At 37.4% G+C, this 20,694-nt stretch overlaps 1 protein-coding gene and 1 long non-coding RNA gene across 2 annotated transcripts in view; both read right to left on the minus strand.

The window, feature by feature from the left end:
• The window catches only part of LOC147074623 (uncharacterized), a 65,444-nt gene extending 51,369 nt beyond the window's left edge, over positions 1–14,075 (minus strand). Inside the window, exon 1 of the mRNA XM_085943438.1 lies at positions 11,055–14,075. Within this exon, the coding sequence (XP_085799564.1) occupies positions 13,176–13,643 (468 nt within the window). The 5' untranslated portion in view covers positions 13,644–14,075 and the 3' untranslated portion in view covers positions 11,055–13,175. The remainder of the gene's footprint in view (positions 1–11,054) is intronic.
• Positions 1–20,694, minus strand: part of LOC147074621 (uncharacterized) — a 262,214-nt gene that overhangs the window by 110,599 nt on the left and 130,921 nt on the right. The window lies entirely within an intron of this gene.

Raw genomic sequence — 20,694 nt, forward strand, 5'->3', positions numbered from 1 at the left:
CTTATCGACCGCTAAAGTGATAAAGTGAAAAATATTATCAAACTTAGGGTAGGTTTGTATCAAAATATTAGCACTTATTGTTACAATTACACGAAGCCGGTTTTTATTGTTGCAATAAGTGCTATATTTTAACAGCACCTATCTTGCTGCTGTTAAAATATCGCACTTATTGCAACAATAAAAACCGGCTTCGTGTAATTGTTACAATAAGTGCTAATATTTTGATACAAAACTACCCTAAGTTTGATACTATTTATCAATTTAGTGTTCGATAAGTATAGAATAGACCCACTGATCCAAAAACCCAGAAGTCCGGTCTATCCTCCTCCTATTTGGAAATTCGTTTACATATGAATCCTGGGCCTCGTCGTCCGACCACTCCAATTTGGGTCAGTTGAAGGAGACATATCCTACCACTCATCAGTATTTTGGTTATTTTACTCAGCTTTGCAGCCACTTCCGTTGAGTCGAAGAGAGAGAAGTGAGAGAATATTATAACATAACCAATAGAAAAAATCTTTTTTGAAAAAAATACGACACCCAGCAGGAATCGAACCTACATCTCTCGAGTTTCGCGCCCATGGACATAGACCACTATGCTATAGGCATCATACTTAATTGCGACAAATTTTAACTAATGGCTCTTAGTACTCTCTGAAGCGTTTTCCAAATTGAGTTACTGTTGGTGATCGGCTTTTGTATTTTAAATCAAAGTAGGTATTACTTTTAATTGGTTCGATTCTTGCTGGAAAAAGATTTTTTCTATTGGTTATAATATATTTTGTCAGAAGTGTTTTCAAAATTATGGATGTTCAATAATTAGAATGTTACATTCGTAAATCTTTTGAATTATTCGTTAAATAAAAATAAATAGTTAAGTAATTAAAATTATTGAATACATTTTAATTTCTACCCAACATCGTGTTTCTGATGACATGTTCCAGTAATAAGTTGAACATCATTGAATATTATATCCTATTACAAAAAATATTACATTCTAAAATAATATGGTGTAAGTAGGTATATCTATACAATCTCGAAATATATGTTTTTTAAAAAACATACATGTCTTTTATTTTGTTAACTGTCAATTCGTGATGGAACTGCATTGTATTATTGTTCAATTTAATAAAACGCATTTTTTTTGTAGTAAGTACATATTCCAATTTTAATTAATAATTTAGGACCGGTTTCGTCCGCCTCAGAGTCCTGAAAATGTCCCTCTGAGGCGGACGAAACCGGTCCTAATTTATTATTAAAAATGGAATAAGTAGGTACTACAAAAAAATGCGTTTTATTAAATTAAACAATAAACATACATGTCATAATATTATTTGAATTATATACTTATCTACCTATATATAATACATAGTAATTTGTATTCAAAACACATACCTACCGATGTTTAATTAAATTTTATGTTAATGACAATTATTATTGCCCACACCCACTTAATCATTTTATTCGAAACCTACGTTTTCCATCAATAAAAAAAAATGCAAATGGTCGTTTTCAAAATCGATAAATTTAACACATTCAATAGAAAAACTGGACCTGTTTGAATCGACCTTTAAAATATATGTTTTCGTTACGAAAGGTCACCAACTAAAAACTGGTGACATTAAAACACATTAATATTTTGCCTTTTTTTAGACAATCACATTTTTAATAATTACCGTCGTTCTAAAATACATTTTAGTTTTATTTTTCAATTAAATATTTTACATATTATTTAAGTACTAATAATTATGCATTCAGGATCGTTGAATATTTTTATTAGCCATCACAAACATGTAGAATCTTTAACTCTGTAAATTTTAAAACATAAAATTGTAGCATTTCCTATACGTGGAAACAGGTATACTCCGGTGCAGTGGCGCACCCAGATTTTCGAAACACTAATGTCGGGTTTTTTAGAAACCCAATCCCTAATGTAACTGTCAAAAAATTTTCGGTGTCCACCCAATTCCGGAGTGGTGTAGGTCATGGCTGGGGAGGGGTGACAGGGCTCTAGCCTGGGGGTCCGGGCTGTGGGGGGCCAGGCGTGTCGGGTTGACCAGATAAGTGAGATAAACACACATCATAAATTATATAATTGCGCAATATATTTTTTGATTATTATGTGTCGATATTCGACAGCTCCATTATTAAGTAGATGTATTGAAAATCGCCAATAATTCACTGTATAAGTAGATACCCTTAATTTGAACTAAAACACAATTTTAAAAACGTTAATGTAGCACGAAAAAAATATTTTGTCAATCGATTTTATAAAATACTAGCTGAAGTACCCGGTTTCGCACAGGGTCGCTTTGTGGTTGTATTTATCTCAGATATTTAAAAAATAATAAGAGGTAATTATTTTTTTAATATTAAAATATATGTGTAATAAAATATGGCAATATGAAAATAATTCTAATATGAGTAAAGGTCAAACAAAGGAACACTAAATTAAAATCGAATCCAAAATATGCAAACGTTATTAATGTTATTAATATGTAGTAAAAAAATAATCAAAATTGGATGGAACAAAGAAACAACAAACTTTGTATTTTATATAATACTAATTTAGAAACCTTCGCAGGTGTGCGCACAACAACTGACAAAAGTTTCATCGCAATCGGATGAATAGTATATAGTAGTTGTATCAATTCAGAAACCTTTGCGGGCGTGAGCACAACACTTGATCAAAATTTCATTGCAATCGGATAAATGGTATAGGAACGCATACGAATAGAAGAAGATAGAATAGAAGAAGAAGGTGGTTGTACTTATTCAGAAACCTTCGCAGGTGTTGGCATAATTACTGACGAAAGTTTTATCGCAATCGGATGAATGGAATAGGAACGCATACGAATAGAAGAATATATAATAGAAGAAGAAGAAGATGGTTGTACTCATTCAGAAACCTTTGCGGGTGTTACCACAACAACTGACGAAGGTTTCATCGCAATCGGATGAACGGTATAGGAACCATACGAATAAAATGAGATATAACGAAGAAGAAGGTGGTTGTACTAATTCAGAAACCTTCGCGGGTGTTGGCACAACCACTGATGAAAGTTTCATCGCAATCGGATGAATGGTATAGGGACCATACGAATAAAAGAAAATAGAATGAAGAAGAATAAGAAGAAGAAGATGGTTGTACTAATTCAGAAACCTTTGCGGGTATGCGTACAACAACTGATGAAAGTTTCGTCGCAATCGGATGAATGGTATAGGAACAATACGAATAAAAGAAAATAGAATGAAGAAGAAGAAGATGATTATTTTTCTAATTCAGAAACCTTCGCGGGTGTGCATACAACCACTTACCAAAATTTCATCGCAATCGGATGAATGGTATCGGAACGCGTACGGGACAGACAGACAGACAGACATTCATTTTTTATATATAAGGTTATAGCCTATACTCTTCGCGCAAGTGCAAGCAATAAGTTGACAAAGTTTTATCGCAATCGGATGAACGGTATGGCAGTGCATAAAATACGAACAAACAAACAAACAAATATTAATTTTTATATATTAGATTAGCATAAAATGTTCATAGCGTAAAAAGAGGACATATTACGCATTATTTGATAAAAATGAAAAAGATACCGGATACGGACATTGACCTTAAAAAAGAGGACGCCTGAGAACCCCACCCTGGGGTAACCATGGAACGCGTGATGGTCTTCCTGTCTGCTGCGTCCAGCCGTACCATCTGCAAGTCAACGTCGTTACAATAATAACTAATTGCCAAGTTATGTACCGGAAAACACGACAGAAGAATATTGTAAAAATGTATATATTTTTGTGCAAAGGAATTATGAGCAAAATACGGAAAGAAATGCATTTTAAATTTGATTAAAAGAGGCAAAAGGTCAATGATCAATTATCAGATGTAATATTATTTTTGACAATCTTGATCATTTGACATTTCAAAAAATCACATGTTGTTTCCGTATTTCAAATTCTTCTTCCGCTATTTGCATATTTGTAATTTTAAAATGCAGCATTCTTTTCGTTTCATAATTTATTGCCAGAAACATCGAAAGTGATATTCGATTAATTAAATCAGTTTTTATTTTAATGACAGATAGCCATGCTATTATATAAAATGGATCCGAGAAATAAAAAAAGTCTCAAGAACGTCTGCTGGCATATTGGCTTGATACATAATATTCAAATTTCCTGCCGTTGATTGAGACCTCATACTACATGGGAACAGTTTGCCACATCAAGCATTTTTCACGACATCTAGCTTGCAAAAAATGCATCTTGCTTTTGGCGTTTTTACTATCGTCTTTTGGTGCCTGAAAATAAGCTAGATAATTCAGTTTATTTATTCGGATATTTAATGAAGGTAGGTCGGTACTTAAGAAATAAAACAACACAATGAAACAATAGGAGCATTCTTGGCATTGTGTGCTTAGGCATGTGGTATTGGCTTAACGATTATCGAGGATTCCACTTTCTGGAATTATTACTTAATTATTACTTATCGTTGGATGTTAATTAATTTAATTTTGTTTTGTTGAATTTTGAAATGAGTTTCTGGGAAAATGCGGTGTGATTTTTTTTGCATTTTTTTCGACAGTCAAAAAAGGTACCTACTTAAGTAGGTATTTAAATTTATTTTCACAAAATCTAGCTATTCATTTGTTCAATTTTTTTCAATTTTCGCACTCCGTCTGGCATGTTTTTGTCAACGACAGTTGGCAATACTGCCTGGGAGAGCTGAGTAGATACGGAAGTGTTTATTTTGTATGTATTATCGTTGTGAACGATAAAAATAAAATTGGACCAAGGTTACATCCTTGTGGAACATCTTTTCAAATTTGAAGAATGGGACGTGTGTTACATTATTAAAATCCGAAACCCCAGATACGAGATCTACAATGCTATCATGTATTATCGTAGTGAACGATAAAAATAAAATTGGACCAAGGTTACATCCTTGTGGAACATCTTTTCTAATTTCAAATTTTAAGAATGGCACGTGTGTTGCATTTTTAAAATCCGAAACCTCAGATACGAGATCTACAATGCTATCCACGCTATCCACGATAGAGAATTCGGAAGGAATCGAGGAAATCAATCCCCATTGTTCACCAAGAGGTGGGCGGTAATTTCATAATAATGCAGATATAATTAATATTATAAAAAGATTCTAGTGAGAAGAATTACCATACGAGAAATCCATTGCTAATCAGTCATGCTCAACAGCTCAACCTATTACATCCATGCTCTGGGTTCAAAGTAAACTTTGTAAAACAAGATTTGCGTTTTGTCAAACACGGGATTTGAACCCGAGACCTACGACTTGACAAGCGGATACGTTGCCACTCAGCCATGGCAGACTAATGGATAATGAAGATGTTTCCCATTTTGTTTGATTAGATTATTTTTCTAATTATTATTGGTATGTTAATTTTTTTAATCGATTAATATTAATTTAATTTTTGTCCGTGAACTGCGACAGATGTTCATTCATTTTATAAATAATTAATTACTTGCAATTTTCATAATGAAAGCAACATTGTAAGTCGATTCTGCCTTGATTTGATGATGGACCTTTAATTTAATTTTGTTTAGAATATGTGTTTATTGAATAGTTTTATTATTTTAATGTTTAAATCGTGATTTGAAGTGGACATCCGATGGTCAAATGTTTGTCTTACGATTAATAATTAACAATCTACCGAACGATTTGAACTTGTGTAGTTTTAATTAAATTTATGTATTTTTTAAATTCATTATAAGAGACACTGACACTGAATAATACATAATTGGTGTCAGAGTTCATTTATGCCCGTTTGTTCACAATTATTTGCAAGTACCTACCTGTTTATACTATTATCATTAATATCATCTAGGAAAATTTACTGCAGCTGCAAGTATAAAGATAAAGCATGCAACAAGAATTCCTAAGGTGAGTCACACATTAAAATTCGACACGACTGCACAACGACGACTTTATATTAAGGGATTTATTTTGCATTCACAAACCGACACACACAGAATCGACGCAACATTTTTCTCAATGTATGATGTTACATAGTAAGTACTTAAGTTAATAATTATTTATTTAAAGAAGACACATTGAGCACATAACAAATTATTAATTCAAGATGTTCACAACATGATATTTAGAATAAAAAAGTACAGGGGAATGAAATCAGTAGAGAAAAAAACAAACCAACAAATATTTTTATAGCAAAAGAAATAAAATAATAAAAAAAAAACAAGAAAAACAACAATTATTCAATAAAAATACAAATTAAACAATACAATTGAAGTGAGTTAAAAAAAAATACATAGCGCATCACTATAAATGTCTACATTACTCTACATCTCTAGGGAGTGCATTGACCAGCTGCACAGCCCTCGCTATTGGTGCCTGATGAGCTTGACATGAGGAAACAGCTTTCACCCAAAATAGGTCATGGCTGCGACCACGCATATAATTTACGGGTGCATGAAAATTCAAATTTTCCAGAATATCCGGATTGGAAACTATACCATGTGAGAGCAAAAGAGTGACCTACGAACTACAAGAGAATGAAAGGCGAGCATGCCTTGAAGAAAGCTAATCGGCATACGCACTATCAACTAGCCTCAGACATTCTTATAACAGTTGCACGGTTTACAAGTATCTAAGGGTAGTGGATAGTGCACACTAAACTTTGTCAGTCAAACGTATTTCTTTCCATTGAACTAAGAATACAAATTGCAGATGGTAATGGTTTATTTTTGAAATTTAATTAAGCCTTGCCTAAACCAAACCATCATAGGGGAGGTAGGCTGTGTAGATTTGACAAAAATAGTGCCCACTTTGTCAGTCATACTTAATTGTTTTTATTGAATTAAGACAACAAATTGCAGATGGTGTTGGATAGTTTTTTTTAATCTGCATAACCATTGCCTAAATCAAACCAGAATAGATAAAATATGTATGATTTAAAGACACAATTATATAATATACAAATATTTTTTAACTATTACCTATTATCGCTTGGTTTAAATAGGGTTTAATTGAATTTTGAATACTAACCAAAACAAAATGTAATTTGTAGTCTTAGTTCAATAAAAACAAATACGTATGACTGATAATCACAAAAGTGTGCACCATTTATGCCGGATCTTAACCGCCTACAAATTAACAAATTTATTTATTTTACATATCATGAACATGACAAATTATTAAGTTCAATGTGTTTACGACATCAAATAAAGTAAGTGTTAACATTGTTGAAATAAAAATACAGAGTAATATGGGTAAATAATACAATAATAAAAATAAAAGTGCATGGAAGCACACACAGTGAACAAGGTTGATAGACCCTCCACCCTTCACCACTGTTGTATACGTCTTGTTTTCCTAATTTCTATTAGGCGCAATGCACATTGAGATTAGATTCAACACGAATATGGTCACAAATCATCACCGACCGTTATGCTGCAAGCATGGCCCCCCAACCTATTGCTATGTTCAACAACAGGAACTCCAGGGTTCCTTGTAAAATAAAGGGTATTCGGTGTATTTTTCGAAAAATTTGGCATTTTTAAATAAAGCCAATTAAATTGTCGGCACTTGGTATCATATTATGAAGCACTGCTCGTGACCCCATTTTGTGATAGCTAAGTATCATGCGACCCTTCGCCATATTGGATAGTCATTTTTATTAGTCAAGGAACACACTAAAAATAATTATAAAATAAAATTCCACCCGTGAAATTGCACCTCAGGTGACATTTTTTAACTATTAGAGCGAGTTTGTAGTGTGTTTATCTCACTTAAGTAGTTGACCCGCCACGCCGGGCCCCTCCTGAGCCGGGCCCTTAGGGTAGATCCCTGTCGTCCCCCCCTTGTGGGGGCCATGGCTGCAAGTGTCAAAACGGATAAACGTCATTGTACATCTGACAAGGAATAAGAATAAAGATAAAGAATAAGAACAATATTTCTAACCTGAAACGGTCATTTCATTATGAACATCGCCATTAATTGTCATGTTTGCTCTCGTGTGATACTGACAGACCCTGCGGCGATCATGTGTACTACTGTACCAGACTGTTGTAGTGTCAAAAAAAGAAAGAAATCAAGGCCTGAACAAAAACGATGCATGAGTGCGAGTGAGAAAGTATTCGGCACCCTTACAATCTCTGCGACACGCGCTAGAGTAAGATAAAAGGTATCAAAAGTATCGCCATCAAATCGGGGCGAAACGCTTCACATAGCGTCGATAACTTGCGAGCTCGTGTTGCTAAAATTGTTATTTTTGTGTTAAACATAAAGTCAGTGGTAAATATTTTTAGTTAATTAAGTAGAAAAGATGGTTCTGTGTGTTGTCTTAAAATGTGGTAGCCGTACTGATAAGCAAGAAGATGGTATTACGTTTCATAGGTAAGTTGATACATGTTCGTGATAATTTATTTGTATTTTATTATATATTTTAATATCAGTGACCTAGTGTTTCTTTAAAATAACTTAAATTATGGATATCTTTATCTAATGGTTGCATTTTGATCGCTTAAAAATACTATATAACGTAAAAAATAGAAAATTATATTTTAATTCTGAGCGTCTAGTGTGAGCACTTTGGGCGAGCACTAGCGAAATGGTCTATGGTCTCGAACATTTGTAGACGAATGCGTTCGCTCGCCCACAAACCAAACGCAAAGCACGGGGCTTCATTTAGCAATGCAACGGGTGGCGTCTAGATGTATCTATAGTCTAAGAAAGAAATACAAGTTTTCAGGCGGCATAATATCGCGTTCAAATTTTGTGTGCGACTAGCCTAATCAATATACTTACCTAAACTTACTTTGCTTATGTACTGTAACTGTGGTGCATGTGATATGCTAGGAACATGTCAATATTATTATTGTGTGGAAGATGTACAGTAGCAATTGGTGATATTAACCGGTTCAGAACCGGTTCTAAGTGTCATTTGCATCACCTTTCAATACCTCGTCTTATTTAGCGCACCTATGACAATTATTTCATGAAATAATTACACAACAGGTATAAACCATTTATTTACTTAATAATATTATCTACGCACCACCTTGTACAACATAACATTATATCAAATACCTTAATGTTAGCTTACGCCTAGGAAAATTTGGCGGCGCCATCTAGATTCGATGTAACTGGACGACGCCATCTGGATGATTGCCATTTTGGTGCCGTTAATGATAGTATCAAAAATAGCGTCACCAACACGTTTTGTTATTATCAGCGAACCGATTGAATGTGTGATCAGGGACGCAGAAAGGCATTTTAACGCCCAGTGCAGCAACGAAAAATGCGCCCTTATTACAACATAAAAAAATGCAGGTAGATGCACACTTACAACCAATCTATAAATAGTTATATGTAAGGGTTTATGTGGGAGGGTTTGTTTTCACTTGAGAAAACCACAGATTCGGGGAAATTAAATGTATTTGGATTTTCACACGTGATAATATAAGACAGACATTGATTGAAGAAACAAAACAGAAAAATAAAATTTCGAGTACAAAATACCTAGTACGTCACCGAAAAAGTCTACGTCTTTGGGAGGCGCGTTGACTAGTCTTGCACACCTTGCTAATGGTGCCTGATAGGCTTGACACGAGGAAACGGTTCCGATCCGGAATAAATCATGGCGACCACGTAGGTAATTGATAGGCGCATGCAAATTCATGGGGCAATAGGACCAGGAAATAAAAACAAGAATTGAGATAGCAAGGAGGCCCTTTTGCAGAGACGCAGGTTCGATTCCTGATCGGTGTCGTATTTTTTTCAAAAAAGATTTTTTTCTATTGGTTATATATAATATGTACTTAAGGCTATACCTCAGTTGAGGCACGGTCTAAAAAGATCGTGGCTAGGCGATGCTCGGATTGCGGGTCACGGGTGCAAATGACGCATGCCAAACGTAATATAATTTGTCATATAAATCCAACATGCGTCCATTTAATGGTGGGGTAATCATTCACCCCAGAACCGAGGAAGAGGCCAAACGACTGGCCGCCGCTCCTGGTCTAAAGGAGGCCGGTCTCCGGGCTGAAATCGCAGGAAAAAGGCTCCCGCGGATAATTGTATTCAACGTGCCGGTCAAGACGACGGAGGACGACCTTAAGGAAGCCATTAAGGCCAACACTCAAGAGGTCACGGGTCTCCCCTCGGAGGCATACCGCCATGTTAAACTGAGCCACAGGGCAGGCCCCAGAATCGGAAAATGTCACATGGTGATATCGGTCCCGGCAAAGGTGAGGGAAGCGCTCATCAATGACGGGCGCATATATATGGGATGGGAATCCTTCCCAACCAAAGACTTTTGTGGCGTCGTCAAGTGCACAAGGTGTCACTTATACGGCCACATGGCAAAGAATTGTTCGGCGAGAAGCGCCACATGCGGCCATTGCACCGAGGAAGGACACGATAGGGCTGAATGCCCTAATATTAAGGCCCCCGGAAAGTGCCCGGCCTGCGCCAGGCACAAGAAGCCGCATCAACATGCAGCGATTGACCCTGATTGCCCATCGCGCAAGTTCGCAATGGCACAGGAGCGGAACCGAACGGATTATTCGATTCAATGATTCGGTTCGGTCAGTTAAATGCGGGCAAAGGGAAGGCTATAACGGCGGAGCTGATCAAGACGGTTCGGGAAATGGACATCGATTTGGTCCTGGTGCAGGAGCCTTATTCCTACGGCCCCAACCTGGGTTTCAGTGGGGGTCGGGTAATGCACCACGGCCTGGGGTCCATGGCCTGCATCTTCGTTGCGAATCCTACCCTAGTGGTGCTACACCTTGCCCACTTGTCGAGCGAACTCTTTGCCGTAGCGGAGGTCTCCGACCGATCGGGGAACTCCATTGTGGTGGTCTCTTCTTACTTTAAATTCAGCGTAAACATCCTGAAATGCGTCGAGCAGCTCGATAAAATTCTGGTTGCATGCCGCGGCAAACAGATTATAGTGGGAGCGGACGTCAACGTTCAATCATGGCTGTGGGCCCCCCGGGGGCCGCGGTCTGGCCGGGACAATCCGGCGCCCCTCGAGGAACTCGTGGCAACTCACGACCTGACGGTGCTGAATAACTCTAATGGTCCAGCCACATTCTCTACCAACAATGGGGAATCTCACATTGATGTCACTTTGATATCCAATGGTTCTGCCGGACGCGTCGTGAACTGGACTGTCCATTTGGAAGCGTCAGCAAGCGACCACCGTCTGATCACGTTCGCCTACAGGACCGAGAGGGGCCACGCGTCTCTCGCTCCACTTGTGAGCGAGTCACTGCCGAGGCGTTTCAGAACCAAGGGAACCGACTGGGTACGTTTTGACCGCGAGTTTGCTGAGGGTCTGGACAGGATGGCCTCGCGCCCTCCGCCAAAGGACATGCACGCTGCGGCTGAGGACCTCACGAATCTCATTATTGAAAAAGCGGAGGGCACTATCGGAAGGACGACCCCGAGACCGCCGAACCTCGCACCCTGGTGGAAGCCGAGACTGACAAGACTGAGAGACACGATGAGGAGGGCCAGAAGGGCCTTACAAGCAGCGCGAAGATCGCTGGAGGGGCCGCTGCACGCGGACCATCCGCTTGCGGTCACCTACAGGACCACTAGACTCAAGTTCAAAAAGGCAATCAGTAAGGCTAAGAAGGTGCACTGGAGAGAGTTCGTCACTGAAATGGGTGGCAATGATCCGTGGGGCCCCCCCTTCCGCGTGATGAAGCTTGGCCTACGGCCCGGAAAAGTCATGTCGGCGGTACGGCGCCCCGACGGATCGTTCACCAATAGCTCTGAAGAGTCCGCCACAGTCCTGTTGGATGCTCTTATCCCGCAGGACAACGAGTCGCTCGACATTGACAACGACCGATTTCAGCAGCTTCGCGTCTATGCGCTGCTCCCCTTAAACACTCCGCGATCCGCAGCCACTACCATGTCCGAGCTAGGGATCCTGTTTGCCAGCCTCCCGATTGGCAAAGCCCCGGGGCTTGACTGCATAGATAACGCGCTAGCGAGAAGGGCGTGGTCTCTTGCCTCACACGAGATCACGCAACTCTACAAAGAATGCATGAGTAGTGGCATATTCCCCGACTGCTGGAAAAAGGGTCATCTCACGGTGATCCCCAAAGCCGGCAGTCGCCCTCCTTGTGACCCGAAAGCGTATAGACCGATTACGCTCCTTCCCGTCTTCGGGAAGATATTGGAAAGATTGATAAACAGCAGGATTGAGTCCCACCTGTCGGAAAACTGTCCAATCTCGCAAAGACAATTTGGGTTTAGACCCGGAAAGTCCACCGAGGATGCGATTCGCTTTGTGATCGATTCTGTGGAGAGCTCTGGCAAGGACCTCGTTGCCGGGATTTTTCTCGACATAGCGGGCGCGTTTGATACTGCGTGGTGGCCCTTGGTTCTGGCAAAGCTTAGGCTGAAACAGATCCCCGGGGACCTCTTTGCCTTAGTTCAAAGCTACTTCAGCAATAGGGAGATAACCTACGACTCCGGCCCCAGCCTGATTCACAGGAGGACCACCATGGGGTGTCCTCAGGGCTCCGTCCTGGGACCCCTTCTGTGGAACATTCTGTTTGACGACGTTCTGTCCCTGCCACTGCCTCCGGGCTGCACGCTCGTTGCGTACGCCGACGACTTGCTCCTGCTTGTTGGGGCGACCAGCCGACCGGCACTTGAGCGTGCAGCCACGGACGCCTTGGGCAGAATCCTTAATTGGGGGTTGCTGAACAAGCTGACCTTTGCCCCGAGCAAAACGGAAGCTGTCCTCCTCAGGGGTAGTTCTCGGGTCAACATAACTCGACGGCCGCCCACGGTTCGTTTTGGCCAGACCTCAGTGCGTTTCTCCGAAAGGGTTACGTATCTGGGAGTAATTCTTGATGACAAGCTGTCTTTCGTTCACCACGCCAAGACGGCCGTCTCTAAGGCCAATTCGGCCTATCAGAGAATGGCCCGAATGGCGGGCAGCAATTGGGGACTTAAGCCTAGAGCCCTTAAGGTTGCATACGGCGCAATTTTCATGGGAATTGCCGGTTACGCCTCCAGCATTTGGCATTCTCGAGTAAACTCCTTAACTCTCGTGAGACGCGCACTATTAAGCGGGCAGCGACTTGCGCTGATCTCGCTTACCAAAGCCTACCGCACAACTTCTACTGACGCGCTTGCCGTACTCGCGGGGGTGCTACCCCTCGATCTGCACGTCCAAGTCAGAGGATCGATCACCCTCCTCTTGAGGGGGATCAGCACAATACTCGCCGGTGTCCATCTGACACCACCGCAGAGATCCGAGGACGTTCCTTACAGGAAGACTGTAAGTGACATTGTGTACAAGACCGCATTTGCGGCATGGCAGGCGAGGTGGACCGCCTCCCCCAAGGGGCGGCACACTTACCGTTTTTTTCCAGACGTATTCTGCAGGCACCAAACTAGAAGACTCCAACCTTCGCACTGGATTAGCCAGTTCCTCACCGGCCATGGCAACTTCGCCGCCAGACTCCACGAGTTTGGCTTGATAGTAGATGGGCCGGGTTGTACCTGCGGGCATGACCACCAAGATGTTGAACACATCCTCTGGGATTGCCCGCTTATGGAATTCGAACGAGCGGAGCTGTTTGCCAGGGTCCGTCCTCACACGGGCCCAATTGGTCATGGAGATCTGGTAGCAACCGAGGCCAACTTTGCGGCATTTGAGAAATTTGCAGCGTCGTATGGGGAGCGGGATAGTCCCGACTCTTCTGTAGACTCATCCATTTCAATTCGTGACACTCAGTATGCGGGTACACAAAGCGCTTAACGTCAGCGGACAGCAGAGCCAGTCCAAAAACAAACATTTTCTTTCTTAACTTTCTTCTTTCAGCACTACGGTGCATGGTTGCAGCATCAGTCCCGTGCGGCTCCGTCTCGGGACGGAATGAGCACTTAAAATCACTTCTTTCAGACACGTTTAAAGCGTCATAGAAAGCGGCCGTGCATATCCACGGTTGTGCATATATGACGGGTGGTGGTGGGCACTTTAACGTATGTTCTATTAGTAACAATAATAATATATTCATTGACATGTTTTCTTTTTAAAGTAAATGGGTAACGTTTTTAGTCATCTTTACACGATTTAAGAATTAATACCCCCGTCGCCATCACGAAACAAATTGACGTGTTCCTAGCTCGACGTTCTCTCTCTGAATGGCAGCGATTCCAAGATGTCGTCGCGTCTATAGTTGAAAATTATTTGCCGTTTCACTGATGTATCGCCTTAAGGCTATACCTCAGCTGAGGCATGGTCTAAAAAGATCGTGACTAGGCGATGCGCGGAATGCGGGTCGCGGGTGCAGATGACGGAAGCCGAACGAAATATAATTTGTCATAAAAGTTCAACATGTGTCCTTTTTATGTTATGTTTATTATTATATTCGTAATAATAATAGTATATTCATTGACATGTTTTCTTTTTAAGTACATACGTAAAGTTTTTCAGTCATCTTTACACGATTTAAGAATATTTTCATACGACGCCATGACAAAACGAATCGACGTGCAGACGCCGCGACAATCGCTCTCCGAATGGCAACGCGGCCGTAATTTCGTTCTACATACAGTTGAAAATTATTTGCCGTTTCACTTATGGACGCTCTTAAGTGTTTTCAAATTATGTATGTTCAATAAAAAGAATGTTAGGTACATTCTTAAATCTTGTGAATTATTCTTTGAAAAAAAATAGCCAAAGTAAATTAAATTATTACATTTTTGTTCAAAACCAAATATTCTTCTAATTGAATTAGTGATGTAAATAATTACTTATGTATATTTTTATCAATATCTAACATTTTTAAATATCGTGTATAATATTCAGTATTGAATAAAAAAAATATACTTGATAGGTATATAATCAAAATAATGTTGCTATTTTCCATTAGAACATTATTTTTATTTTTATTATAATCATTTTTGTAAAATAACATTTGTGACTGCCTCTTTTTGACCACATAATGTCATTGAGATAAGAATACTTTACTATTAAGAGATTATTATTAAACGATAAGGTTGTTTTGATAGCTATTAATTAGATAAAATTGCATGTCTTTAGTATAAAATTTAAATAATAAATATGTTATTTTCAATATTGCTATATTTAGTATAATATATCAGGCAGTGGCGTGGGGTGGACGTAGGTTGCTAAGATTCGACAAAAACAGTGTACACTAAACACTAATCAATAAAAACAAATCCATGCATAATTCTGAAAACAATCATTAGAAAATATAGCCTATAGAAAAAATCTTTTACGAAAAAAGTAAGACACCCGGCGGGAATCGAACCAGCGTCTCTTGGCTCGCTTGTCTCTCTGCGCATAATATAAAGGATTTCAAGTTGCTTGTATACACATTTATATTTTTATAGAAATCGATGTTTTTTAAAATAAATATAAAAAATATTAAAACTATTAATTAGTCAACAATCTCTTACGGTCAACATAGAAAACTTAATAAACTAAATTTTAATAATAAATATGACCATAAAATATATGTAATTATAAGATGGGGTCCTGTGACAATTCACATTTTTTTTACAATAATTGCAACTTTATCTTTGACTTAAAATAAAATAATTACAAGATAAAAAGAACTTTTTATACACCACGTTTTTAAATTTTCTGTTGAATCATATAAACTTGGCAATTCTATGTAATAATTTAGGACAAATAAAGCAATTGTCAACAAATCATTTTTTTGCTATTTTGCAACAAACAAACAAATATAGAATACTGAAATGTCATTTTGATCTCCATAGTAACGCACATATCTATTATTAATAATTTAGTTGCTAGGACCACCCCCTTAGCAACCAATAATAGTGGATTGGATTACGGATTTCTTCCGAAATAAGTTTTCATACAAAACGGAATTAACTGAAAATGAATTGAATTCTACTTAAAGATGGCTAAAAGTATTAAAAGAATGCATTGGCATCGTGTTCTGATATATTCTCATATGTCTAGCTAGTCGGGAAGTTAATTAACACAGTTGAAATTGTAAATTATGAAAAAATGTCTCAAATTGCAAGCTTCGTATTTTTTCGCTAGGTGCCTCTTACCACCTTAAGTTATGATGAAGTATGAAGGCTTGTCTATTGTTAATTTGAAAACGACTTTCACGCAAGCTGGTTAACGGATTAAACATATGAATGGTTGATGGTTTCCTTTCATAATCATAATGAAATTATATTATATTGCAAAATTAATCTACACGCTTTTTACAATTTATTTATTTTGCGATCAAAAAAAATCTATCCCGCGTTGGACATGTCTGGATTTTGTATGCTTCGATCATTTTTAAACTTAGATATCGATACTTTAAGGCGAACTTATCGCTTGCTGCGTTCGCCGCCCTTTATAATGCCTGTATGCAACGTATAACCTGCCTATCCCATGGGACATCACTGAAGATAGGGCTATTGAGTATTAAAATATACATAATTCGAAAAAATCTCATGCGTGTACACACTAGAATCATTCCAATTAAGCTACGGGCATCTAATTTGAAAAGCATACAGGGGCGGATCCAGCGGATACAGGTTCAAGTCCCGTCGGGTGCCGTATTTTTTTTTCTACAAAATGATTGTTTTCAGTGTGTCTATGCATGATATGTTTTCAAATGATGTATTTTCAATATAATAGAATGATATTTTCTCAAATCTTGTGTCTTATTCGTTGAATAAAAGAAATAGTTTATTATATTAGGTATATTAAAATATAGTAAATGGCTTATAGGCTCGATGACATTGTGCGAGTTTACAAGCTGCAAGCCGGCGAATTTACTATCTGCTAGTAAACTCGCCCAGTGTCATCATCGAACTAGCTAACAAGCAGATTGTAAACAATCTACGATAAAAGTTGAAAACTGGGCTACTTTACTCGCTACTCGCTGGCGTGTGGGCCAATCTACGTCTGCGCAGTAGAGCGATAGTGGCGAACCTGCCGGTAAAAAAACGAACTACTCAATACGTCCTATCAAATAATATCAAAAATTACGTTTAAGATACATAAAGTATATCTTATGTACCCTTTCAATATTGAGGTCTGGCGTAAATCCCAATGAACTTTTCTTTACATTTCCGTCTCCGCAAATTAAAGAAACAACATATGTGTCGCTAGATTTCAAAATCAGCCAAGTCCATAATAGATGAATAGGAGAAAAATAGCTCTTTGTTTGATCAAATACACAGTCACAAGGGTGAAAGTTTATATTATTTCGAGTATAGAATATTTAAAATTAATAAATTCCACATTTTGATAATGCAGAAATGTTAGAAAGCAGTAATTCTTCAGCAATTCACAAAAAAGTCAAAAATACCTATATGTGGACTTGTAATGTAGCGACACATATTATGGTTTCAACTCGCTAGCTTGTTGGCTTCTGAGCGAGTGGAAAGTTTTGTGTGTCACCATCACTATCCACTAGCTGACTCGCCCCCTTTTAAACTCGCCGACTAGCAGCTTGTAAACTCGCTCAATGTTATCGAGCCTTTACGGTAAAAGTTGGCAACCCTGCAATTTAATTGATTACCCATATCTGTGGAATGCAGGAATTCCATTGAGGAATGAGAACACAGCTGTTATCAGTGGTATCACTTATAAAATATAATATATATTTTAATATTGTATTATAATTCACCGTGCAGACATTTTTATATGCGTATGTAGGTACATACAATACAATATAATTCTTCTAAAACAATAGAAGACCGTGCAACAATTTGGTTACATCGCCAATAATATTACAACATTATATTACAATATTATTTGCGGTTAAATAATTATGATTCATCGTGTCATGTTGATTATTATTTTTAAATTTTATTATGGAACACATAACTATGTAAAAAAAAAATAACAATTTATTTATTATTGTAAAATAAAACCAATTGCAACGAACGTGATTTGCGATAGTAAGCTATCGAAAACATGATCGGATGAGTCGCCCGATGATTCATTCGTTCAATTGTTATTGTCAGATAGTAAGTACTTACTACATACTTAATCAATCATCATCATTCATGGGGAGGGGCGGAGGTAGGCTGTTAAGATTCGATGTAAATAATGCACACTAAACTTTGTCAGTCATACTCTTTTTTTCATTAACGGGCCACTTAACCGATTATTTATTAAACGGTACATGTTCAAACATGCGCGTTAACATGATCTTAATCCCTACTTCATTTAAAGTTTGTCAATTTATGGCTACGGCCGTATGTTGTAGCTTAGCCACTGGGAAATGCCAATAGAAATGGCGTATTTCTAAAAAATACTACCTTATTCATAGGTCAATAATTATTATAAAGCAAACATTATTCGTAGAATGTTTATCACATTTGAATGATCAAAGACATAGCTTATAATCAGTATCTTTAAAATTATCTTCAAATGTGTAAATCTTGCCCATTTTTTGAATAATAAAATGCCTAATTCTTGTCAAATTTGGGATCACAGAGATTATCAATATAATTTTTTATTGTAAATATTTCACTATAATAATGTCGACATAAATTTTACTAATATTTTTATAAATGCTTTTAAAAATTAATAAATATAAAAAATCTTAACACCACTTCACATGGACGTACTGAAATATGACTATATTCTAAAACATTAGAGCGAGAGGTTTAAAATAATACTATTTTATGTACTTAATAAAAATACTTTATGCAGTCATCAAATGTTTAAAATAGATATAAAGGATAATAAGGCTTCACAATTATATAAATAGATTATCTACAACGTTTAAGGAATGTCCAGGATCATGCTTTGAAAATAGAGTAAAAGCTCAATTTTGACCTACGCTGAGCACGTCCGCCCTTAAACTAAGAATACAATTTTCAGATAGTGCTGGTTAGTTTTTAAAATTCAATTAAACCCTGCCTATCCAAACCATAATTAATTATAGTTTAGGTATGTAATGGGCGATCCGACTGTTTTTGATTTCGTTGAATTATGAATACATATTATTACAGATGGTGTTGGTTATTTTTTTAAAAATTCAATAAGCCCTGACTAGACGAAACCATAATCGCTAATATCCAAAGAGTTATATTTATAAAATATTTTTAATGATGTACGGTTTAATGGTATAATTTTGGATATTTTACAGATAAACGAATATTTTTTTTACTATTATCTACTATGGTTTGGATTAGGCAGGGTTTCATTGAATTAAAAAAAATAACAAACACTACCTACATTCTACACCTATACATTGCAGTCTTAGTTCATTGAAAACAAATATTGAAAATACATAATTTTCAAAAACACTTTCTGAGAAAATATATTAATAACCAATAGAAAAAAATCTTTTTTTGAAAAAAGTAAGCCACCCCGGCAGGGAATCGAACCCTGCATCTCCCGGGTTTACGCCCCATCCTCGATGTTCAATAATTAGAATGGTACATTCTTAAATCTTGTGAATTATTCGTTGAATAAAAGAAATACTTAATTATGAAAACAAATATGTACGTTAAACATACAAAGTTTAGTGTGCATTATTTATGCCGGATCTTAGCAACCTAACTCCACCATTATCCACTGTCGTCGGCAGTTCTACCAAAACCAATGTGGTCCTTGGCATCTGTGTTGCCAGCTATCATTTTGAAAAATATGCCAGATATGGTAAGAAAATACATGCCCTACTATACTCTACTCCTACTCTACAGTAGCCTTTTCCAAATAGTGTTCCGCGAGGTATAAATAAGGGTGAATTATTAGGGGTTTTATGTTTTTTTTTATACCTACATCCACTTGAATTATTGAGTTATCAAGTATGCATAATAATAAAAAATTGCATCGCACAGTCACATATTAAAAAATGTTTTTTTTTTTTAATATCAATGCAAATTTGTGATGTGTGTTTATCTCACTTATCTGGTCGACCCGCCACACAGCCATGGCTGTTGTATCGGAAATAAATATTGATGATTATAAATTCATTTTTAATACTTTAAAAACTTCAAAATACGTCGTAAAAACAACAAGGATACAAAAGAAAGTCGGAAGAAAAAATGTACATAGGTAAATAAATTAGAAATAAAATTATATCGTATATATTTATATAAAAATCTGGTGGTTGGTCGTAAGTATTGAGTCGTTTTATAACTATTAAATATCTGAAAATAATGACAGTGTTCCTATCAGATTTTTTACGCCAATCCATATTAAATTAATGTTCTTATTGAATGTAACAATACGAAAATTACTGTCTGGAATGATCCAAGAACAATACGTATTTTTTTTATCTCAATGCTATACGGCCATCTCAGACGACGTATATTTTACATGTAACCGATTAGTGAGTGTAAAACATCAAGAGTGTCGACAGTTTTAAGAGATTTCGATATCCGGCTGGAGCAACATTCAACTCAATGTTGGCAACCATACTATAATTAATTGATCCGCGTACTATGTACGATATAAACAGTGACATCCCGTGGGGGTAGGCAGATTGAGCGTCGCTTGGGGGCGGCAGTTATTTGAAGGGCGGCAAATCGAGGAGAATCATTCAATATAATATATAGAAATAGGTACCTACCTAAACTTAGTAATAACGGAAATATCTTTCCATTAAAAAATTGAGCTCACTTGTTGGAAACAAAATGTATTAATTAACATAAAAGGTTTAACAGGTCTGATTTTTTTTTGTCGGGTTTGCGATGTCTAG

This window comes from Rhyacophila brunnea, unplaced genomic scaffold (assembly GCF_057557595.1).
Source record: "Rhyacophila brunnea isolate RB1 unplaced genomic scaffold, BYU_Rbru_1.0 scaffold_16, whole genome shotgun sequence".
NCBI lineage: Eukaryota > Metazoa > Arthropoda > Insecta > Trichoptera > Rhyacophilidae > Rhyacophila > Rhyacophila brunnea.